This window comes from Girardinichthys multiradiatus, chromosome 1, assembly GCF_021462225.1.
Source record: "Girardinichthys multiradiatus isolate DD_20200921_A chromosome 1, DD_fGirMul_XY1, whole genome shotgun sequence".
In the NCBI taxonomy this organism is placed as follows: Eukaryota; Metazoa; Chordata; class Actinopteri; order Cyprinodontiformes; family Goodeidae; genus Girardinichthys; species Girardinichthys multiradiatus.
The window spans coordinates 39,615,720-39,641,418 of NC_061794.1; the positions used below are offsets into that span (position 1 = coordinate 39,615,720).

General features: G+C 39.3%; 1 protein-coding gene across 1 annotated transcript; it reads right to left on the reverse strand.

The window, feature by feature from the left end:
- Positions 1-2,855: 2,855 nt before the first annotated feature.
- On the reverse strand, positions 2,856-16,745 carry tamalin (trafficking regulator and scaffold protein tamalin). The gene is made up of 8 exons (XM_047381478.1): positions 16,333-16,745; positions 13,938-13,990; positions 11,929-11,983; positions 9,009-9,111; positions 7,205-7,298; positions 4,839-4,905; positions 4,280-4,346; positions 2,856-3,712 (listed from the first exon to the last, which is right to left on the reverse strand). The coding sequence occupies exons 1-8, from the start codon at positions 16,528-16,530 to the stop codon at positions 3,222-3,224; spliced, it is 1,128 nt and encodes a 375-aa protein (XP_047237434.1). The 5' UTR covers positions 16,531-16,745; the 3' UTR covers positions 2,856-3,221.
- Positions 16,746-25,699: the final 8,954 nt, after the last annotated feature.

Below are 25,699 nucleotides of genomic sequence, written 5' to 3' on the forward strand. Positions count from 1 at the left end.
AACTTGTACAATGCTCACAGTAATTACTGTTGCAGTGATGCGTTCACTTTCATCTCTGCTGATGTTGCCCCAGTGAAATCATGTTTCAGGTCTGACTCTCAGAGGTCTGCTCTAAGTGGCCTCTAACGTACAGATCAGTCAACAAATGATGCACCCTGCAAAGTGAGTGGAAGAGAAATCTCAGGCTGAGTTTACAGCTAGGGCTGGAATTTCACCAGCAAGGAGAATTTTTGAACCTGATGTGAATAACAGGAAATATATCGATCATTGGTTTTCACTTTCGTTTACACCCATTAGTGTAGAGATTTCTCAGTGATTCACATTCAGTGAATATAATTAAAATTCAACCAGGTCCCTTTTTTGTGACATCAATGGGCCAGCAGACTGGTACTCTTTCCTGACCATCAGAACCAACACCATTACAACTTAGGGTGAAAGTTTGTTTCTTGTCACAGATCTTGGCAAAGTGGGTAAATATTAAAAACCTAAATAACAGATTATTTTGGAATCCTAACTGATGCACATCTATTATACAAAGGTCGGTCTTCTCTGAAGTACGGTGTGTTGGAAAACTCCAGGGAATGCGGTCCAACCCTTTTTATGCTGATGCAGAGATGCAGTCCCTGATAATCACTAATAGGAACGTTGATGTTCATGTCCTGCTACAGATTTTCACTTGGATGTAGGTCTGGACTTTGACTGGACCATTCTAACACATGAGTTTGCTTTGATCTAAACTCTTCCAGTTGAGCTCTGGCTATATGTTTAGATTTGTTTTCTGTTTGTTTCTTCCAGAATGGCCTCGTTTTAGCTCCATCCATCTTCTCATCAACTCTGACCAGCTTTCCCGTCCCTGCTGAAGAAAAGCATAACCACAGCATGATGTCCACCAAGACGGTTTCAGAAGATTTGATCAAATATACTAGAGTGGCCATCATAGTCATGTGACTGGAACTTTAAAATCTCCGGTGGGATTTGAAAAAGATGGTTGCAGCAGATAAACCCAGTTATTATTGAACTGGAGGCGTTTGTTGTTTGGAGTAGACGAAGCTGGTGTCTGGCTATGAATCATGTTTTCAGCAGGTCATAAGAGCAAAGTGGTGCTCTGCTATGTACTAAGGATGCTTGTCAAAAAGGGCTTCAGTTATTTTGAGATTGCTTTGGTCCTTAGAACTGGTGTTTTGTGTATAATATATGTGTACTGAAGTATTTCAATTGATATGGTTTGATTTATTTATCTGTATGGTGGTGCAGTTGGTAGAACTGCTGCCTTGCAGCGAGAAGGTCCTGGGTTCAACTCTCGGCCGGGGGTCTTTCTGCATGGAGTTTCCATGTTCTCCCCATGTGTGCGTGGGTTCTCACTGGATACTCCGGCTTCCTCCCACAGTCCAAAAACATGATTGTTAGGTAAAATGGTCTCTCTAAATTGCCCGTAGGTGTGGATGAGTGTGTGTGTGGTTGTTTGTCCTGTGTGTCTCCATGTTGCACTGCGATGGATTGGCGACATATCCATGGTTTACCCTGCCTCTTGCCCATAGACTGCTGGAGATAGGCACCAGCTTCCCCACGCCCCACTATGGAAGAAGCGAGTATAGAAAATGGATGGATGGATGATTTATATATTGAAAACAGCTGCTAGTTTGTATTTTTGACCAAAAAACTGAATTATAAGAAAATTTTTTGCGTCTTGTTAGTTAAAGGAAATTTCCATTTTATGCTAATTTAATGGCTAAAGAAGCACCATAGCACACCTTAAAACCTGCCGTTTTTGTCCTAAAACTTACCCACATAAAATAAAGTGAAAGATGTAAAAGCTTTAGTTATTTTTCACACCAACAGCGGAAAGATGTTTTATTGTTTCATTAGTGTACTAAAAAGTACACTAATACCCAAGAGTCAACCAATTTCTGCTCAGATACTCATGCAAACACTGAAAAAACCTGTTGCAGAATCAGCTGAGGTTTTTTTGCAGGCGAGTGTTTGCTACAGTAACCACAGACCCCTGCTGATCTCCTGCTGTGCAAACAGTTCAGCATCAGCTGCAGGTCCTTGTTTGGCCCCTGTGTCCCAGTGAAATGGCTCTTTAACGCTTTGTTTTCAGAGTACAACCATCTCCGCTAATTATCCCCTCGTTATGCACTGATGTTTAAGGCACCAGCAAGCATGCCTAAACACTCCTATATATCATTGTCCAACAACCACCCCCTCCAAACAACTGCTCCTGCCTCTCCTTCACAGCTTAGACTCTAGCACATCACATTACTGCATACCATCGCTCACCATCATCGTCATCCGCTGATGCATTTGTGAACGAGCAGCCGAGGACAAAGGGGATCAGCACTGCAGAGCCAACGTAGAGAGTGACCACCATGACCTCACAGGTCAACTGGGAGACAGGGAATGAAAAGACTCCCTGCAACCCCCCACCCAACAAACACGCACGCATCCACAGAACCAGCAAGCTCCTGGACAACTGAGGCCGCCGTGGGAATACAGGAGTGTTGAACAGGAGGAATTGGCATTTGAACTGCAGGAGCTGAAAGAAAGAAGTTGTGTTTGGAATCTTGGCTCATGCTTTTCTCCACACATTCCACACTGGTTTCCCCAACAATAAACCGTGTCAGAGATGATACAACAACCTTCATTCTGGATACCTTGCAGCAATAAATGCCTTAAAGGTTCGCAGCCACACACCAACCTCCAAATGTATGAGAGATGGCCTTCTGAGATGGTGGTGGAAAAGTTGTGAAGGCCGACTATATTTAAGAATCACATGGAAAAAGATGCACATTCAGCTGGGGGTCATTCAGCTGCCACAGCCCACACAAGCATGAGAAACAATGATGAGCAAGTAATCTGGAAATACCACATATTTTATTTTCAGGAACCAAAACAGGGCTTGAGTCATTCTTAATCGTTGCACAATTAAAGTTATCACAGGTTCGTCAAAACAATACAAATGTCCATGCAAGGGAAAAAAACGGAAACATCCTTCGTTCTGCATGAATTGAACATGTAAAAATAAATAAATAACTTAGAAATCAAGAGAAACCGAAGCAAAAGTTATATACACCTGTGAAATATAAGTCCATTGGTCTTCCCAGCAACACAGCCCCTTTGCTTTGGTCTCAGACTTCACTCTTTGGAGGGTGTTTGCTGTTGTCTTTGGCAGTTTAGTTTGACTGTCACTGATTCTTTCAGTGTTTAGTTCTGCTTGTTGCTCACAGTTTGCTCTCCTCTTCCTCCAGCGGCCGATTCAAACCCGGGATGAACTTGAGGAGACGCCTGCGGAAGCTCTTCTGTTTGGGTTTTCTCTGCAGCGAGCCGAATCCTCCATGTTTCTCCCCCGATCCTACAGACGGCAAGGATGACAAAGTTCCTCTCACGTAGCTGCGAGTGCTGGCACTGCGCGTGAGGTGAGTCTTGGTTACAGTTAGGAGCTCGCTGGCCGGTCGGAGGCGCTGCTGCCTCTCGGAAGGCCGCTGCTCATTGATTTTGTCGGCGCTGCTCGAGTTCATGTTGCCGTCCGAGTGATACAGGCAGGTTTGGTAGAGTGGGTCGTCCTCAGTGGTGCTGAGAAGGCTGGCGCTGCTGCTGGTGCTGCCGGTGCAGTGGAGGGCTCTCTGAGCTGCGGGGCTGGGAACGCCAAGGCTGCCATAGATTCCTGCTGACTCCAGGGACTCGTACAGTGCAGCATCGCTCATTACAATACCTGCAGGAGACAAGAGCAATGTGAGCACAGCAGGTAACAACATTCACATGAATGTGTCATGAGCTGCTGGACCCTAATATTGCAAATTAACTGAAAATGCACGTGAAAATTAATGGTCGGACAAAAAGAGTACATTTTGCAAAACTTGTTTGGGAATTGACCTGAATCAACTGTTCTGTTGATGAATGACCTGAAAATCACATGAATCACAAACAGCTACACCTAAAACTCTGTGTGTATTTTTTAGAGACTTTACTTACTGTAACACTATAATTGACTCAAATGCTGTTAGACAGTGACATAAAAATTACATTTAAGCAATCCAGAAAATCCTGTTAAAGTTCAGAATCAAATTAGAAGTTAAAAGCTTCTGTGTTTTATTTTTGTTTGAATATATTTTTTGTACAATATTAGCCATCTACAGAACATCTCAGCTACTTTGCTCAATTGGACAAAACCCACTAATGAACAAGATCCAATTATAAAATAATCCTTGGTTCTTTAAATTTTATTTAATGAGCATAAAGCAACCTAGGCTCAAGCCAGTGACGTATTAGGATAACTCACCATGGACAAGCCTCTGTTCCTGCACCATGAGCGAGCGATATTCATCCCATTTTTCATGAAGAGTTTGCTACAAAGACAAAAGTTTTGTGAGTTTACTGACAAAAAACGACAACAGAAAATCAATGTACAACAGCTTTACAAGTTGATTCTCAATGACATGAAAAAACTAAAAATGCCAGCACCAAATGCAGCCTGTTCAACTGGAGGTTGATCTTTAAAATGTTGGCCTAGCATCTATAAAAGTGATTGCATTTGCAGTGGATTAGTGCAGGACAGCTGCTTTAATCTTTGAGGAGAACTTGCTCACTTGAGCCACTATACAAGCTGCTTGAGCTGAGCATGCCTGCAGCAATCCCTGCATCTGCTGCACAGACTGCTCTAAGCAACAGGTGGAGCTCCTCCAGAGACAGGTGTGGAGGAAGGGGAAGGGGTCCCTAGCATTTAACATAATACATAATGTCTGTGTGTGGGTGTGAAATGTTACTGGACACATAATCAGAGTGACTCACTCCCAAGCAACAAGAAAAAAAACAACTTTTGCTTAAGGGAAACCACTCACCTTTAGATACTGCAGCCGGGCCTCGAGCTCAGCTTTTCGGATTGAGTCACTGTAAACCGTCTCCAGCCTTTAAATGAAAAAACAAAAAGACCATAGGATTATTAAGCTCAACAGGAAGCACTTGTAAAAACTACAAGGACAGAAAACAGCTATTAAAAGAACTCTATGAAAGACTCTTTTCATAAGTCCAACACAGGAATGGGTCTGATGTCACGCAGCAGTTTACAAGCAGTGTGGAAGGACAAGAAACATGAATAGTTTCCACTCTGACACTTCAGGGCTACAAATACTCTTTAATCAGGAGCAGGCGAACGAAGTACAAAGCTTGTTTACACTCCAATAGTTTTAATAAGTCAAGCTGAGGGTGTAATTTGATGACGTCCAAATGTAAAACCTGTTGCTGATTGGGTTGCCCCTAAAACTTACAGCCTATCTGCACTAATTGTCCCTTTAATCTTTTACAAGCAGGAACAGAGGGTTAGGAGCAGAGCAGGGTTCAAATTAAACATCCAAAAATTTAAAAAGCAGTACAAGCACCGGACCCAACACTCAACCGGAAAAAATATTCCATCAAAGAAAATTTTATCACAATTGCCGAGTCATTAGCTGCTATGGTGATTCGGGGCATTTCTGACAGCAGGGGCAGGAAAACCCCACAGGCTCAGCGAAACAAGAAACAAACAGGGGCTGTGCAAAAACTATACGATGAGTCAAAATATTATTTAAAGGGAATGTCAGAACTGTTTGCGAATTTTTATTTATCTGCAGTGTTTTATTCCAGCAATATGACAAGTTAAAGAGAACCTAGTTGAAATATAATGGAAGTGAACTGGAGTTTTGGTGTGTGAACTCTGCACTCTAGGTGGATTTGACAGAAAACTCCAAGTCCTACAGCAGTGGGAGGTCCATTGGGTGAAAGTAGACAAAGATGCCAACGTTTGGATGTATTAAATAATGCGTAAGAGATTAAAAGTAAATGCACTAGGGTAGTTTAAATCGAAACCTTTCTGATGTTTTCCTTGCTAGGATCGAAACTTATTGTGTGACATCATTACACTTTTAAACATTTTGTTGCAAAATCTAAAAAAAAAAAAAAAAAGAATTTTTTTAAAAACTTAAACTTATTGTGTTTTAAAACCGTTAAGGGTATCACAACATAATTTTAGTCAGTCAAAGCCCAACTTTATGTGGCAAGTTTAAACTTTGAATAGGTTTTTACTGTAAAGTACGACTGAGCTTCTGGAACCCCAAACAGGACTGCATTTTGTCATTTTTTGTCTCATTTGGCCAAAATCCCATCATACTATAAAGTATAGTTTAAATATTTTGCATTTTTCTGTGTGTTTTGTAGCGAGTGTACAGTTCATCGCAACCAAACGTCACGGCGGGTTTTTAAATACTGTAAAGGAGTAAACTGATAAATGTAATGGAAACAGAAGGGAAACAAAGGGCTGCATTGGTATTTTTAATCATTCGGTCTGCAAGGAATAAAACAAAAACGGTAAATCCCACTTCCCAAAAGCTCTTTTCTTTCTATTTTTTTCACTAATCTATTTACAAACATCAGGAATTTAATTAGTGGAAAAAATTACTTGAGTGCAAATTAAGAATGGAAGGAGTAACCTCCGTGACATCAAACTCAATTGTATTTTAAATGTCACTCTGGCCATTACTGTATGGTTTGTTAAGGCAAATTTATGTTTCATATGAGTTGTACATTAAATAAAACTTAGAGTTCTGAGGGACATCCATCTTGACAGATTAGACATTACCAGGCTATGCAAAGAATGGGTGTTATTTTAGTAACGTAATTTTTTATACATCCAGTTTGAATTTATTGGACTCTCTGTCTCCTTCAGAAATGTTAAAGCAAACGAGTCGAGAGCTAAAAAACTAAAGACCAAAAACATAAATTTAATTTCAGTTGAAGATGATGTATGAAAACTTCTGACCATCAACCTCAGGACCAAAAAAGTAAAGTGTTTTTCCCCCCACCAATAACTCAGATCTCAGTTCTTCTGGCAACAAAACTCATCCAGGTAAACTACAGAAACTGCACGCTTGTTTGGTGACATTACTGAGGAGCAGCTCAGCAGGTTTACACTGGGACACAGCTGAGAACTTCCTCAGGACATGGGGGATAGATAACAGCTGTCTGTACTCATGTAACTCGGTATGAAACTCTGAAACTAACCCTCCGCACAGGAAGCTACAGAATGTGCTCTGCTCATCCAACCATCATCAGCAAGAGGTTTGGTACAAAATATTCTAAGCTTTTGTTCAAATTTCTCTGCTGTTCTGAACCTATTCAGAAAACCAATAGAAACAGAAATATATATATAAACAATTGACCTTTATGCGTTTACCTGAGTGTGTTGCCACAGGACCTGATGAGCTGAACAATGTCCTTGTGCATAAAGCCCTCTACGGTGGTCTCGTTCACACGTGCGATGGTGTCCCCTGCAAACAAACACATAAAAACAACATATGTGTTAACGAGCCGCCACGAGGTCACAATGCTTCCATGCAACTTCTTGGGAGATGCAGCCAACCAAGGCATTAAAATCTCCGCACATGTGAAGCACACATGTGGAGGACCGGGCTTGTGCAGTCGTGGTGTTTCAGCCTGTCATTGCACTCTAATTTCCATACAGTGAAAGGCACAACTCAAATATTTCCCATGTGTGGTGCTAAAGTTGTCAGTTTTGTCTTCTTTGAGAGTCATACGGAGTAATTAGATGTGGTGTGTACTCAGCAGCCTTTGTGAAGAGCCATTGTGTTCACAGCAGCACACAGACAGCAGATAGCATGCAAAAAATGTAAAAAGTAAAACTGACACATCCAGTTTAGATTCAGGAGTGATAAACACCTTCTCTCCTTTTTCACTGGTGGAGATGCAATGCTCAGCAAGGCGGGCTTGTTACTGAGCCGTGGCGACATTCAGAAGCAAAGATAATTTAGTGAAGCAAAGAGAAACTCTCTGGTGTCAGCTCACATTTATTTTTCTGTCTTTTCCTGAACATCTTCTGCTTAAAACATCAGCTACCAATCTGGGTTATGACTGCCCACTAAGTCTATTCTACTTGGATTTTATATGAAAGACCAAAGCAAAGTAGTCCATAATTGTTAAGCTAAAGGAAAATGACACATGGTTTTCAAATGTTTTCTTTACAAATAAAAATCAGAAAACTGTGACCAGCATTTATCTTGAGTCCCCCTGAGGCAAAGCTTTGCAGAACCACCTTTCATGGCCATTACAGCTGGAGGTCTTTTAGGGTATGCCTCTACAAACATTGCACATTTAGAAATTAAAAATATTGCCAATTCTTCTTATCAACATTTCTCCAAAAACAAGTTTCAAGTCTAGCCAAAAATCCTCAGGTAAATGTAGGTCTAGGTCATTCAGACAGTATTCCATCCCGGCTCTGGCTGTATGCTCAGGGCCGTTGTCCTGCTAGAGGGTACACCTTGTGCAAACTAACAGGTTTTCTTCTTAGCTCGCTCTTTATTTAGCTACCTCCACTCTGACCAGCTTCCGTCACTGCCGAGGAAAAGTACCCCCACAGGTTTTACATCACAGTGTTTTTCATGTAGGCAAAAAAGTCAAACATTGGTCTCACTTGTGTCCTCTATATGAATTGTAGAAAAACTGCAGAGTGGTCTTTCTTGTTGCCACTCTTCCATAAAGTTCAGATTTGTGCCATTAAGAACTAAATATGGCCTTGTTGACAGACTTTCCTACCTGAGCTGTAGATATGTGCAGCTCCTCCACAGCTTGGGATATTGTTTTCTATTCCATCTTTGCTTTAAACCTCTTCCTGACCTGTCTGGTGTGTTTCAAAATGTGTAAAAGTCTAAGGGGTAATAATACTTTTGAAAAGGCACTGTATGTGTCAGTTGAAATAAGTTGTTGTCAGCTGAAAACTGGCAAGGCACACAGTCACATTTGGACTTCCCATAACAACCAAACAGGAGGCTGAAACTCAGCACTTTGTGTTGACATAATGTGCACAATGTAAAAAACACAAAGGTCAAGCTCAGCTTAAAACTGTTGTCACGCTCACTTCCCTTGTGTTTATTTCAAGCATATTCCAGGTTATTTTAGGCCGTAGCAAATAAAAGTGAACCACTGAGATAAAAAGAAAAGAAAACAAAAAAAAGTTGACTCACCAACTTTAAGTCCAGCTTGCTGGGCCGGGCCTCCTTCGTGCACCCTGCACACAAACGTGCACATCTCTACTGAGTTTTGGTCCTGATGGTGAAGGCCATATGTCTGATAAAGAGACAACAGAAACTTAAGATAAACAGTTCTTCCTCTTTTTAAAAGTCTATCTTTCACATCCCGACTTACATCGGATGTTCTGAAATACTGTGGTAACGAAACATCAGATGAAAACCTACTGAACCACAAGCGGAGGAAGTTGTGACGGACAAACGGAAAGACAGTTTTATCACAGAGGACGCACACATGTGACGCACAAAAGCAAATGAGATGGTCCGCTTCCTCTCGCCTCCCAAAACAAGTCTAATAAAAGGAGAGTCATTGTAACTTCACCTTTCTACAAATCCTGCACTTATGTTGTTCATTTGTTTGTGTTCAAATATGACAAGACTAATTGTTATTTTTTTCTTTCTGATTTAGTCCCGTTGAATACTTTTTGTCTAAATAATCCAACCTGAGACCAGGTGTCATTTAACAGAAAAAATAAGAATTCAACCATAGAAGAAAAGATAAAATTACATTTGTGCATTCAATTATTGCATCAACTACAGTGCCAATGATATGGGAATGCATAAACTCATCATGGGCATTTAATGACGAATTTGAACCGCTCTATTTTCAAGGTTGAATGATTATGCAATGTACAACTTTAATAATGATTGTTTTAGTAGAATTGGGTACACAAGTTTGAATTCAATGTGAAGTTTCACAAGTCTAAACAGAAATTAACATATAATTTTTCAGATTTGTAGAGCTGCATTTAAACTGGTCAGTCTTTCTGACTTGCAACCCTCATTTAGTCGATATAATCATAAATAGGGTTGAGATTGGGGCTATTCCAGAAGCCTAATGTAAGTTTGCTCTATCCATTTCAAAACCAGTTTAGATATATATTTGCGATAACTGTATAATTGAAAGACATGTCTAAGTTTCAACCATCTGAGACAAACTGTCAAACTAAGACTGAAATTTTCAACTACCCACATGGAAAAGCTTTAAGGTCAGACAAGATCAAGATTGAGCTATTTGGCCAAAGTATGAGGAAGTATGTCTGGAGGAGCCGAAGTGAGGCTGCCAAACCAAAGAAGCATGTACAAACAGCGGTGGCAGTATCATGATGTGGGGTGTCCCGCTGCCAGAAAAATGTTTAGGTAATTAAAGTGAGGAACTAAATCCTGATTCTTCAATTTCATCTCAACTCAGCTACATATGGATGAAATGGGTGTCTCGATATGATAATGATCCAAAACATACATCAAAACAGATAAAGCAGGCCAACATTAGGCTTTTGTAATGGCCTTGACCTCATTCCTATTGAACATTAATGGACTATGCTTATAAGCCAGGTCTGTCACAGGAAACCAACAAACTCCACTAAACTGGTCCAATATCCAGGCAAAAATATGACAGAACCTTGTTCATGGCAACAGAAAGAGTGCCGTTAAATCAATTAGAGGGGATGTGTATATTTATTTTGGAGCCTATATTTATAATTTTGGCTGCTTATTTTTAACTTGTTTCTTGTTTTTAAAAATCATTCAAGTTAGTGGCTGTGTAATCATCCCAGCCAGAAAAACGAACATTTAAAAAGGTCAGCAGTCTGGTAGCAACCTCTATATAAAGCCCTTCAGTAGTTCTGCACTGTATGTTTTGTAAAATATGCAAAATGTTCCTTGTTTTTGTTTTTTTTTTCCCTGTAAAGAATCTTTGTACTTCTTTGCCAGTGTTAATGTTTAGATTTTTTTGTCTTGGAAACTTTGCCTGGTTACTTCCACATGTATGTACATGGTCTTCCTTGTTTTCGTGACCACAGCGTCTCTGCACAAAGCTCACAGAGCTACATGACAAAATTACACTTCCTCATATCAGACACCACTTAGACAGTTAATGTGCTGCTGCAAAAGAAGCCATTGTCCATTAGAAAGAAAAAAAAAAACTGGACCAACTTCTTAGAAGTTCATATCTGCCTTGTAAAGTGATGCACATGTCAACCATTCCTGCCGTTAAAGCCAGTGTCTCCAGTTAGAGCATGCACCCAGGTTGCATGAGAGTGCCAATGGAAATTTGCAATGATTCAGATCTGGCCTGTATTTACAGTTGCTGGCTTCCTCCTCAGCAACCAGCAAGATAAACATGTTAGCATGCAAATATCATTGAAAGGCAAATAACACATTTGCATGCTGGATTCTCAGCTCCACGTCCACATTACCGACTCTGAGGGAGGAAAAGCACCAGGAAACGAGAGACTCCACATTCATAGTAGTCTCGGCTGACCATCAAACTGCTCTTCATGGCCTTACTTCCTTCTGGCCACAGCCGGGCAGGAAGGGCAGGAATGCCTAACGAAAGCGTAAATAGAACACTGTGTCTTTTCCTAAAAGAAGTACCTCACTCCCCGAGACTTTATGTGAGCACCAGCACATTATAATATCTATGTTATACTGAAACTCTTTAATCATTTCTGCAAACTATTCGAAGAATGAATAGGAAAATCGCGGTGGGGGTTCTGGGGGGAATCAGAGATATGTGAGTAAAGCTCCTGCTGGCATGGTGGAAGAGAGTACAGCAGGTATTACATCGAAATACTTTATTTTAAGACCACAGGTCTTAAAATAAAGATGCTGCAGGAAGGGGAAATAGGACTCCAGTCATGGGATTAACATTAAGAAGTTATTCGACTGCTTCATGACCTTTTTACTGCTGCTGGTGCAAGGAAACACTCTGATTCAGAGACGCAGGAAAGGATGAATCTGTCTCTGTTGCTTAGAGGAAGACCATCTGGTAGAGATCAGGCTGATCATGAATATCCAACTATTGGCACCTGAGATGTTCTGAAGCTAAGAACCCTCATTAATCCTCTTAATTTACCTGAATCTCAAACCCGAATGCCTCCTCTTCATTTTTCTCCAAGTCCACCACTTTCCTAAAGAAAGAAAGGACGATTTAAAACCAATGCGCAGTTGAAAAGAATGGCCCATCTATCACATAACCTGATAAATGTCAGTTATCTACAAGTTGTTCTCACATATAGCAACTTCTCTTGAGAAGAAAGCTGTGGCTGAAGAGGTGAATTGGCTGTTTAGCCATTGAAATTTTCCCATTTTGTCAACAACCACAAACATAAATGTACTCTGTTGGGATTTTATGTTGTAGACCAGAGATGCCAGAGTCCAGTCTTCCAGGGCCACTATCCTGCAACGTTTAGATGCATCCCTTCTCCAACACACCTGAATCAAATGAATGTCTTATTACCAGGCCCCTGCAGAGCTAAAGGCCTGCTGAGGAGGGAATTCAGCTGTTTAATTCTGGTGTGTTGGAGCAGAGATGGATCCATACGTTGCCGTATAGAAGCTCTCCAGGACTTGACTCCAGCACTCGTAGTAGACCAAAGGAAAATTATAATTTTCTAATGTTTTACAAATGCACATGAAAAGTGTGGCATGCATTTGAATTCAAGCCCCATTTACACTGACACCCTAAATAAAATCTAGTGCACTCTATTACCTTCAGTAGTCACATAATTAGTAAACAGAGTCTGTCTGTGTGCAATTTAACCTTGTAATCAATCCAGCTGTTTTTGTGAAGGCCTCGAAGGTTTAGTAGAACACATTAGTGAATAAACAGCTTCATGAAGACCAAGGAACACATCAGACAGGTCAGGGTTAAGGGAGCGGGATAGTTTAAAGCAGGGTTAGATTATACAACAATCTCCCTAGCTTCGAAGATCTCACAGACCTCTGTTCGACCCATTATCCGAAACTGTAAAGAGTATGGCACAACTACAAACCTACCAAAACATGGCTGTCCATCTAAACTGACAGGCCAAGCATGGTAACTCTACAGGAGCTGCAAACATCCACAGCTTAGGTGGGAATATCTGAAAAAATGAAAATCAAGCCATTGTCAGCCGTAATCAGTCCCATTTCCAATGTGTCACATGCCATGTAGGTGTCACAGCAAGCATGTGTAAGAGGGTGTGGAGGAAACCTAACACAGCATATCACCCAGAAGACAAGGTCCCTACATTAAAATAAATAGAGACAGCATCATGCTGTGGGGATGTTTTTTTTTTCAGCAGGGGCACGGAAGCTGCACAGAGCTGATAGGAAGATGGATAGAGCTAAAAACACGATAATCCTGAGAAAAAACCTTGAGACTGGGGCAGTGGCTTATCTTCTAGTAGGATAATGACCCTAAACATACACACAGAGCTACAATAAAATGTTCTGCAAGTCCACAAATAATCTAATTGCAAATTTGTTGTAAGACTTGAAAATTGCTGTTTACAAATGTCTTACAAAATCTTCCCCCAATCTGAGAGAGCTTGAGTTGTTTTGAGACATACCCCAAAATAACTAGACCTGTAACTGTTGTAAAAACAAAGTAGATAAAATGTTGTCTCTGGAAAGCTAAACACAAATGCATGTCACACTTTTCTGATTTTGAAAACCATATATCATTTTCCATCACAATAATGCCCTACTTTCTGTTGGTGAATCGCATGAAATCCCCAAATAATGCATTACCATTTGTGGTTGTAATGGGACAAAACGAAATAGGCCATGTGGATTAATTGGTTCTTTTATCTGAAACACACAGGGGAACATGTTGCTGGCTGCACAGGATGCCCTCTGTGTCCAAAAGCTTGTGGACGTCACATGCGGACACATAGTACAATGATCTGTTAGACTGTAAAACGTCAGTGCTGGACATTTCACCAGCAAAAGACATGAAAATTCATTACGATTCTTTAAGGATCTCACGAAAGTCTAAATTCACGGACAAGAGGCACTGACAGAGATGAGGTAGTCATGAAGTCAGAGGGAGAGAACAAAAATAAAACTGACTTATTGAAGGAGAAACTGAGGAGTTTGTACCTTTGTGGTTCTGTGGGTTGCGTTAGGGGTTTCCACTTCTGCGAGCCACCACCCTGTGAGGAGAAAACGAAAACAAGAAATGAAACATCTTCGACACCTGCGTGAGGTTAGTGCAAGATTATTCACAAGGGATTCTCCAATCCCCGTCATGTGAGAGACCCACTTACTGTACACATCACTGCTTTGACCGGTTTATCAGGTCTTTCAGTAGCACGCGAGCGGGAAGAAGTGTGTTTGTGTCTTTAATCTACTGATCTATTATGCTTCAAAAAATAATGGGACTAAACCAGACATGCACGTTTGAGCTGTGCTTTGTTTACTTTCAAGTGTTTGTGTGCTTGAAAGAAGAACTACAGCTAAGTTTAGCCTCAATTTCACAGCAGATCAGCTGCCCCTGCAGCACACAAACTGTTGATTTATCTTAACATTTTTTATTATTTAGAGCTGTTCACACAAACTCCAGGCTATTAGCAGAAACACACAAGACACTGTGGTGAACACTGGGCTACAATAAGTGCATTGAGAGACAAACCAAAGTCAGCAGGAGGTAAAGTCCCTGCTCTACCTTACTGTGTAAAAACAACACATAACTATCTAGATGCCTCCACTAAAAATCAATCCTCCACTGTTCCAACACAGTCACTTTCAAATGTTGCTTTCATGAAAGTCCTCTTTGTGCCAGAGACTCTCTGCCTAATAAAATCTTGCTTTCTTTATGTCCCAACACTTACAGAATTGTCCTGCACTGGTCTCAAAGAGTGCATTTATTCCCAAGTACCCACACCAAGCAGCCAGGAGTGGGCCTCCATCCCTGAGCATGCACAATGCAGTGTTGTTGCCCCCCACTCTTACCAGGCTGGTAGTGGGTGGGGTTCCTAGTAACAGCATCTTACTGTACAGTAAGCTGTGAAAACAGGCTTCTCTAAATGTCTCCTTTTTGCCCACAACTGATGTTGGAACAACTGGAGAAAACCCCAAAGCAGAAAATGTGCTGACTGTCCAGTGTTAGACAGCACAGACTGAGGTCATTCTTGGACAGTATGGAAGGAACTGTCAGTTACTTGAAACTTCATTATTTAAACTTCCAGTAAAGCCAACATGAGGAGAACACTTGATCAAGCAGGTGTTTTTGGAAGATGAACTCAGCAATCTTTAGCATTTTTTTAAAAAATCCACAAAAAGTTACCAAAATCTTCTCAAGATAAGATCTGAAAGAGATTCTAGATTTGACTCATATTTCGTGCTCACCACTCTAATCTAAATCAAAATCTAGATCAAGTACAAGAAACTGGGCTATGCCCTACCTGACAACAGACTCTGAGGCAGAGCAAGCCCCCCAAAGACCACAGAAAAAAAGTTTTTTGATAGTGTAAAATATTTTGTAATAGATTTGGTTACCATTGTAGCTGTGCAACTTAGTGAATCACAATCTTAATTTGTGTAAGATTGCATCTGCAAAGGATTGCTTGGATGCAATATCTGGTATTTGATTACATTTCCTGTGCCATGTCCTAAAACTCTGCATGTTAATGATTTATTCAACTGAATGGTTATAATCATCTCAATATCCAACAATAATATTCCAATGTCATGTTTTCTTAATATTGTACAGACCTAGTCAACATTTTAGGGGAAAAAAAGGGCAAACTAAAGTCATTTGGTTTCCACTTGAAATTTGGATTAATATCAGTTTATCAATAAAGGTAACAAACAATTGATTTGTTGCTTGGTAAAGTCATTTAATCTGATCTTATGATGTGTGGTTGATATTACTTTCTGACTGTACACTATAATAATAGTTAGTATTGTAAATGTAAGTGGTTAAATCACTGAGTCATACAGCCACAGTCATTACACTAAACCATTATTAGAGTAAAGAAAATACTTTAAATTTTATGCTGTCAAAGGGGGTAAAAAAACACAACCCTGGCTTTGGTATGAAACATCAAGAAGCAGATGATTTTATTTCAAACCAAACAACAAACAAAACAAAAATTGGCAAAACGTCAAAGGTACAATAGGGCAAAGGTGAAAAATTGCCAACACTGGTTAGATGTAAAAATGTCTGATTAGCTATGCCATGCTGATTAAAGGCCCCCCAAGTTAAGGGCCCCATATGGGCTTGAACCGCCTCTGTTCTGTCCTAAACGTGTGCGGTTGGTCTGAACATGCTCCTTTAGGGACCATCAAACAGCTTAAAAACTAAGGATAAGGATAAACTCTTTATGAGTTTAGTAAAGGCTAATTTTATCAAATAAAAACAAGAAGAAATACATCATTTTTTGATTTGACTTTTAAAAATAATAAAGAAACAAGTGGAAAGGTGTTACATTCGGGCAACTATTCTTTATTTTTCACAGTATGAAAATAAGAAAAGTATGATTTTTAGTCCTACCCTTTTGAAGTTTCTGGGCAGCGTCCCCCCAGAATATGCCAGAGTCTTGTAGTTATAAACCTCCGAGGAGTTGCCCGGTAGATACACAGTCCTGCAGCTGTCTGACTTTGACGAAGGGAAATAAATGTCGTTGTCTTGGGATGCGGGTCCTCCGTCCACCCCGCTGGAGTTAACCTTCTTCAGCCTCCTGAGCGTCATTGTTTCTGGGAATTAAAAGTAAAGCTTTGGCCTCTCCGGTGCAAAGTGTGAAACAAGCCAACAGAGAGAGAGAGATGCTGAGCCTCAACGTGGAACTCAAAAAACGTAACTGCGGGTCCTTTGAGAAAGTGTCGCCGGCTCGCCGCTCAACAGGCTGTGGAGGCGGGGACTTTGCTCTGAATGCCACCAGCCATGACGACGAAGCTTCGGGCGTTTCCCTTTCGCATTTTACGCTGGAAATTAGAGCCCGAGGGAGTTGCAAATATTCAATTCAGTTCAGTTTATTTATACAGCGCCAATTCACAACACATGTTGTCTCAAGGCACTTCACAACAGTCAGGTTCATACATTCCAATGAATCCTAACAATTGAACAGTGCAGTCAGAGTTAGCATTTTATTCAAATTGGATAAAAAGTTTTTCTATCTAAGGAAACCCAGCAGATTGCATCTAGATTGCATCCAGTCAGTGACTTGCAGCATTCCCTCCTCCCGGATGAGCATGTAGAGACAGTGGACAGTCACTGGCGTTGACTTTGCAGCAATCCCTCATACTGAGCATGCATGTAGTGACAGTGGAGAGGAAAAACTCCCTTTTAACAGGAAGAAACCTCCAGCAGAACCAGGCTCAGTGTGAGCGGCCATCTGCCATGACCGACTCGGGGTTTGAGAGAACAGAGCAGAGACACAAAAAGAACACAGAAGCACTGATCCAGGAGTACTTTCTATGGGAAGGAAAAGTAAATGTTAATGGATGTAGCTCCTTTAGTCGTTTCACCTAGAAAGAAAGAACAGATAAACTCTGAGCCAGTTTTCAAGGTTAGAGTCTGAAAGAGAGCACATAGAGTTAGTTACAGTTAAGCTCAGTCAATCACCATGTCTAGGAGAGAGAAAGGGTTAAACACTGAATGACAGGGCTATGTGGATCATCGGTAGAGGGTGAGCATTAAGTTGTTAACAGCAGAAGCCTGGACGATGCCCCTCTCCAGAAAGGTGTCACAGGTAGACACAGAGCCAGGCCAGGTGTAGCTTCTAGGAAGAGAACAGAGAGAACAAGATTAAAAGCTGAAATAACAGCAAATAATGCAAAATTGGAGAGTAGTGTGAGAATGTAGCGAAGAGGGTCAACATGGTCGTTATGTCCTCCAGCAGCCTAAGCCTATAGCAGCATAACTACACAGATAGTTTCAGTTCAGATTATTTAGTTAAACGGCGCTTATTTACAACAATGTCGTCTCAAGGCACCCCATAAAGGGTCCCACTGATGGTCATTGTTATACTAAAAACCATAAAAAAGCAAATTGTAATTTATGCTTTACATGTTGACAGAAAAAATAGGTAAGATGTTTATGTACATTAAGCAAGGTTGAAATCACAAATCATTTCTCAATTTTAGGCCAATTTTTATGGAAACAAATCGTTACTATGTTTCAAATGAAAAAGCATTTTCAGAAATGCTTTTTCATTTTAAGAATGTGGCTGCATTATTTGACCCATAAATAAAATTAGTAATCAATCATCCTATTTGCATTTGCATTTTCTTCTTCACGACTGCCCATTTTATACCATAATCAAAAAGAAAGCAAAGCAGACATTGATTTTTCGTTTTCGGGGTCTGCCCGCAAAGTACTGCCCAGAACTTGAAAACGAAAAAGCATTCCGAGCGGCGGGTGTAAAACCCGCTTTGAATCTGCTTTGTTTTCTTTTTTCAGTCTTGAAGAAGAAAATTAAAATGCAAATAGGATTATTGATTACTAATTTCATTTATGAGTCAAACAATGCAGCCACATTCTTAAAATGAAAAAGCATTTCTGGAAATGCTTTTTCATTTGAAATATGGTAACGATTTGTTTCCATACATTTTACGGTGCTAATGCGCATAATCTGATATGAAGATAGATTATCATACAAAAGAAGAACCTGGAGAATAATTTATTAACCAGAGTTCAATAAAGTGACTCCCGCCATTTTAGGGAAAAAAGTTGGAGGGTGAGCCCACAGCACCACTATTTTCATCAAACAGAAAAAAACACTGACAATAATTTAACAGTGTGGCACAGGAAAATGTTGTGAAAGAATAATCCGTGGAAGAACCTGCTGGTGGGGACATAAATGTTGTCTCTCCATGGTAATTTGTTTGGAGAAATGCAATGCTGACAAGACTGCAATTCTAGGCTTTATTTGAAAAAAAATCAAGCATAAAATATAGTAACATCTTATTGTTTGCTGTTGTTTTGTGTGGCAACATGTTTTTTGCACCAAATGTGTGATGACGAATTATAAAAAAGAAGAACCTGCAGAGTTATGCATAAAAGAGAGAAGAAGAAAATGCTAAGTCATTGGCGGCTATGTTTATTCCCGTCATTTGGTCACAGTTGTTTGCACTGTTGCCTTGCAGTAAGACGGTGCTATAAGTTCAAATCCCACCCTGGGTCTCTCTGTAAGAAGTTTGCATGTTCTTTCCAGCTTCCTCCCACATGCATGCTATGTTATTGCTTGTAGGACTCTCTGGAGAGGACCTGTCCAGAGTGTACTCCACCCCTCCCCCAATGATTGTTGGAGACAGACACCAGCAACCCCTCAACCCTATTATGATAAGTGGGTACAGACAATGGACTAAGGGATATGACAGGTCAAAAATATTTCAATTGAGTTGTGCAACAGTGTATCATTTCTAACTACTTCCTACTTTTCAACAGGAAAAAAACAGAGAATGTGTATCTACAGAGACCTCATATACGATAATTTCAGATCAAAAGCGTAGAAATGCACCTACTGCCAAACAAATCCAGCATCTATCAAGTTCCTTCTGTTAGCTCTATTAAGAAGGTGTATTATTAACCTGATGATATATGCAGTGGCGGTTCTAGACCCAATTTACCAGAGGGGCCAGGGTGTGGCCAGTGTTTTTTCCCGGGGAAACAGAACAAAAGTATAAAACAATAAAAAAACAAGATAAAATCTCTTTATTTAATATCTTAAGTGAGACACAGAGCCACTTGTGGTTCTGGAGCTACACCCTGCAGACCCCTGATCTAGCAGATCAGAAGTCATATCTCAATATGGCTGAAGTTTAAAGTTCAACACCTCATTTTTTAATTCATCGTTAAAATAAATGTGTAAAGGTAAAAAAATAAAATTGGTCCAAGAGACCAACAAGTTAAGCTTTCTGTGCCACCTCATATCACCATAAGAAACTGATTTAAAATTATGTCTTCAGTACAGGGGCCATAACAGGGGCCAGTGCCCCTATTATGGCCCTTATCTAGAACCGCCCATGGATATATGATACCGAATGCTGAGCAATGGATGAACCAGAGACCCAGAAAACTTCCAGTATTTTGTTGCTATAGTGACTCCCACCTTTTTTGGAGCATTGACTTGGAGAGGGACTCGGCAGTACAACAATTTTCAACAAAAAGGGCAGTTTTTAAAGATTTCAAAAGGTTTAGAGCTTATCTAAAGAGATGAGCAACATTTTATCATTTATTGTTAATTGTTATTGTTTATTTTTTATGTTTACAGGAACACATCGGAAAGGCTTTGTATTTAATTCAAGCCAGATTTTATGTAATCTTAAACTTCAGAAACAAACGAAGGGTTCCAATGCAGCCACTATGTTAAGAGATGTGGGGCGTAATGTAAGGAACAGAAAATGCCAAGTCATCCGCTGCTAAAGTGATTCCCGCCTTATTGGGGCATGAAGTAGGAGCGGGACCTGCATCACCACTATTTTCATCAAACAGGCAGATAAAACACGAGCAAGAATTTGAGGCTCAAACAAGCAGGTCCTGTACGACAACCAGTAGTTGCATTGGAAAAATAATCTCAGGTCTGAGCGTCAGAACTTCTGTTGGCCAAATATGTAAATGTTATGTATATACAGGTTTTATGTGAGAGATTGTGGTCAAAAAGACTTAAATCATTTTTAGAGAAAGGCTGTGCTGAAACACAGGGATGCCCAATAACATATTGTTCAAAGTTACTGTGGGAAAATAATCCCAGGGATAAAAGCTGTCATCCTGTGAAAATAAAAATAGACTCTAATAGATGATGCTTGCAAAACCCCCAAACATTTTTCCAATGTTTCATGACAGAAAGCAAATGAGCTATATGTTTAAAACTGAAACAAAATGCAATTAAATGCTGATTAGCAGTACAGTAGATCTACTAGCAGATCTATGTCTACTAGATCTGTAGCTGTTGTAGTAAAGTAGCCCATTGGTTAATAAGTAAAAAAAATTAAGATGGGTATTTGTATTTGTAAGAGATGTAAAGCCAAAAAAGACGAATGATAATTTTCAATTATTTATCAATACTTTTAGTTTCACTGCAACAAATTCTCCAAAATATGACAAAATAATTTATCTATTTTGCCCCTTTCTGCTAGAATAACATTGGAAAGTAAATTGGACCACTCAATCTGAGTGAAGTGACTAAAAACCTTTTGGATTTATCAGTGGTAGAAACACTGGGTGAAAGTAGACAGAAATGCTTTTGTTTTAATGCATACATTGTGAAGATAAACTATAGGCATGACACTAGTTTAACTTTAAATAAGCTGTCACAAAATCTAAAGTTTGTAGGCAATCCCATTCTAAACCTAACATTCTGCGGTAAGATCTCACAAAAATCAAAAAACTTCAAATACACCTTTTAAAAAGTAAATAAAACAACATCACAATGCCACTGGCATCAGGAAGAGACCCTCTTTTTACCACTCTTTATAACTGTGAATGGTGTTTCTATACCAGTTACATGGAAATCATTGCCATTGTCTATGCAAATAGTGTATGGTCCACCTTTATTTCTAATTTAACTAATTTCTTCTAAAATATGAGTGCAATACATGCTTAAATATTCTCAGAATGTGTTTTTCTTATCTTTTCTCGTTTTAATATTTCATTGTAGCCGTGGCTGTATGCTAGGATGCGTTGACCTGTCGAGAAGTGAAAATTCACTCCAGTCTCAAGTCTTTCTTTTGCTTCCATGATTGCCCTTTATTTAGCACCATCCATCTTCCCATCAACCCTGACCAGCTTCCTTGTCCCCTCTGAATAAAAATATCCCCACAGGACGATGCTGCCACCACCATATTTCACTGGGGTGTGTTTAAAGTGATAAGCGGTTTTTATTTTCTGTCTTGTCTCATCCGACCAGAACACCTTCTTCCATTCATGCTGTCTTCCCTACATGGTTTGTATCAAACTGCAGAGGGGGATTCTTATGGTTTTCTTTGACCTTTTGCATTTTACAAGGATGGATTGAACAGAGTTTGCTGAGGTGTTCAAAGCTTGGGATATTGGTTTCTTATTTAGTCCTGATTTAAACTTTTCAACAACTTTATCTCTGAGTCTTTATCAGACTTTTGGCCTTGGGTTTTAAATCTTTTTGATGTTTCTCTTTTGACCATGATAGTTCCCCTGCTTTTTAAAACATGCCATTGTGGAAGTAAATCAAAACCCAACATGGATCCAACATTACATCCAAATTTTAGGCAAATGTCCATCTTCCTTTTTTGAGCATTTTAAAAAGGCAGTTGCTGCCCTACTTACAGCCTACTTAGGAAAAAACAACATACATGACCATTTATAAAATAATAATAAAAAATATATAAAACTTTTCCAATGTCCAGCAGATTCTGGAGAATACAAAGTTCTGGTCTTGTTAGACCTCTCCTCAGCTCCTGATAATCACACTGAGGGATCTGGTTGAGATGTCTGGGTTTGCTCTAAAGTGGTTTCCATCTTACATATCTGCCAGGAGTTTTAGTGTGTCTGCAAACCAGAATGAATTTACAGAGCTGCTACGTGGGGTTCCTCAGGGCTCCATAATGGGACCTTTTTTGGTTTTAGTATATATTCTTCCTTTTGGCCAGATAATTCAATTCAATTCAGTCTTATTTATATAGCACCAATTCACAACAGATGACGTTTCAAGGCACTTCACAAATGGTTTGAAATGGTGTGGGGTTGTTGGGGAGGTTAGATTAAACTACTGAGTGTTAGAGTTTGGCCATTTTAGAATGGGCTATGTGTAGGGGTACTAAGTAAAATAAACTGATAAAGTGTGTCCATCTAGAACCCCCTGGTGGCCATTGTTATACTGTAAACCACAAGGATTGGGGGTACCTCTCCATGTCAGACTGATTGTAACCATTGGAAAAGAAAAGGGGTCGCACAGGTAGCAGAAATGGAGGGTGTGTTTACAACTATAACTGAGCTGGTTTAGGCTAAACCTGTTTAGCGATGAATTTTGATTACTGCACTGGACTGTGCCATGTCTGACATTAAACTGCAACTATGTGATTCAGGACTCTAGCAGAAGCGTAGCCTCAGAAATTTAGGTGTTATTTTGAAGAAGCTTTTTCCGTGGAGCATCATTTAAAACGGATCTTAGGAACCTGTTTTTTCTAGCTGTCAAAACTTAGATAAATGGTGTCAAAGAGTGAACCTGAGATAATTGGTGCTTTTGTCTTTACACAACTGGAATACTGTAATGGTTTGTTTACTTGTTTCAATGAAAAAGAACTGGCTTGTCTTCAGGTTATCCAAACGTCTGCTGTGAGAAAACGGACTCACTCAAACAGAGGAACTAATGTGACCCTTGTTTTAAGGTTGCTACACCTGCTGCCAGTCAGATCTATGTTTCACATTAGATTTTTTGTTTTATCCTTCAGAGCTTTACATGGTCAAATATATACCTCTTCTCATAGTTTGAGGTCATTGAATAAAAACCATTTAATGGTCTCCAACATCAGTTCAGGAGACAAATCTGTTACGTCTCTTTCCAAGAGGACCCAGTGGATACTTTGAAAAAGCAGCTAAAGACATTTTAATTCTTTTAGTTAGACTTGAGCTTTTATGACATGCATGTGTGGTTGTATTGTTTCGTTTTCTGTGTATTGTGTTCGGTAACCCTTCTTGTGAAGCACCTTGTGACATCTGTCTGTGAAAATGTGCTAAATAAACTTTTACTCCACTTTACTTTACTTTACCTGTCTGCTGTGTCCCTTATCACCATGATGCTGTGTGTTCACTAGTGTTCTCTAAAGTTTCTCTGAAGACTCTGAATTAATTGGACATAAAATTACGTACAGGTGTACTCTGAGTATTTACTTACTAAATGGCCAGTTGGTTGCACTGCATTTTATGTAGGGATAATAGAGTGAAGGGGGCTTAATAAAGATGCAGGCTTTTCCCATTTTTATTTGATAAAACACGTGAAAGCCATGTATTTTCAATATACATTTTAATTCAACAATTTTAGTTACACTTTACAATGACATGCTTCTTTGCGTTGGTCTACTACATAAAATCACAATAACTAATGTATCTTTGGTGATTTTAACTTGACAAAATGTGGAAAAGTTAAAGAGATATAAATTATTCTGCAAGGCACCGTATGTGTATCAGTGATGTTCTTCTTTGATGGTTTTTCTTCTGGGAAACTGAGTGTTAAATCAGGACAGTTAAATTATATTCTCATTAATTTCTCACAAAAGAAAACAATCCTCAGCAGAAATCAGCAGCTTGTTGGTAAATATATGTACATCTTTTATATTAAACATTGAGTTGTAAAATAAAAGTAAAGTCTGACAGTTATTTTGGGGAAGTAGAGCAGAACATATTGAAGCAAATTTGACATAAAGGGAATTCTGACCCCTTGAGGTAAAATGAATCAATTACATGATGTTCTGTAAAATATTGTCACCTTCCTAAAATAATGGCCTAAGTCATTTTTTCACGTTTTTCAGGAAACACAAAAAAACAGTATATAATATTTATTTACATTTTCAGATGAGTTTTGACATAGCCATTTCTTATGGTCTTTTTTATTAAGCTACATATCTTTCTCAATTAGATCATGTAATGTGGAAAATTAAAAGAAAAACAGTTGATGTAGTAATTTTTTTAAAAGAAAGAAAAAGTTACGATTACTTGTTACAGCCACAGGTTTTGGAGCTCTTCCACACTTTGCTAAATGCTAGCTTCATGAATGTAACTACTTTGTGGACAGAAATGCTGACTGAAAGACAGAATTAAAATAATAAATATCTATGTAATATTTATTGCCTAGCCTATATTGTGGTAATCCTTATCACTTACCAATAGGGAATGAGCCCTGAATTATGGAAATAGCTTCAGTGTTGAGTAGATTTGGGTTTTTCCTGAAGCGGTCACCATTTTGAGAAGCCTGTAAAACTGTCTAAGTCACACTTTTGACATAGCCCATTATACAACAGGCATGATACTGCATGACCTCCTCAACTTAGGATTTTACAAGAGGTGACTAGCATCAAGAGGAGAAGATTTAGCCAAAAAAAATAATTCTTTGACAAAAAAAGTATTTAGTCCATTATTTTAGGAAGGTGACGATATGTTAAAAATAAGCACAACACAAACTGAATCCCAGACAATTTATTAAAATCTTTACATGGAGTTATTACTTTTACATTCACTAGACATACTGAAATGATACAGCTGATATAGCATTTAAATAAAGACTACATATACTGTAATAAATAGCCCCAATCTATAGTCTAACTAATAACACACTCAGAGAAGAACGTGTATTGATATTATGTTCCTAGAAGAGTAACTCTCTGCTCTTAATTAAACCCAGACAATCCAAATTTGGTCCACATAAAGATAGAAAAACTTGGGAAAACACCGCGAGCAATAGCAAACCGCTTGCTATTCTGTTCCTACAAATACTTTCAAGTATCTTTTGAAATGAATAAAAAAAAGTCTAAATATCTCCAGCCTAAATTTGAAATGGTGTGTTTTTCTCCGCACCTTTGTTTCTCTAATGACTTGAACATACTGTACATTTGGCTTTCAGAGCATATTTACAGCTGTAACAAAACAGGAATACTACATGGTCAATGCTCCAAGTGCAAACACATACATAACTCTATCTAATCATAACCAAAGAAAACAGATTGTAAAGGCACGTGAAGCCAAATAGTTGTCCTATTTAAAATAATAGCCACTTTAACCTTACTTGAGGTTTCTAAAGAGCAGCACCTCCACCTACTGTCAAGGTTTAAAACAGCAGGAATGGAGAGTATTACTAAAACACTGAGATAATGTGGTCAAAATCTTTTTGGCCACAATGCAAACATAGCTTACCATTCTGTATGTATTCATATGATACCATGCTTAAAAT

Coding starts and splice junctions, on each gene's coding strand:
- tamalin (XM_047381478.1), bottom strand. CDS start 16,530: ATGACGCTCAGGAGGCTGAAGAAGGTTAACTCCAGCGGGGTGGACGGA. Junction 11,984..13,937: donor CAACCCACAGAACCACAAAG/GTACAAACTCCT, acceptor TTCTTTCTTTAG/GAAAGTGGTGGACTTGGAGA. Junction 4,906..7,204: donor TCCTGTGGCAACACACTCAG/GTAAACGCATAA, acceptor TTTCATTTAAAG/GCTGGAGACGGTTTACAGTG.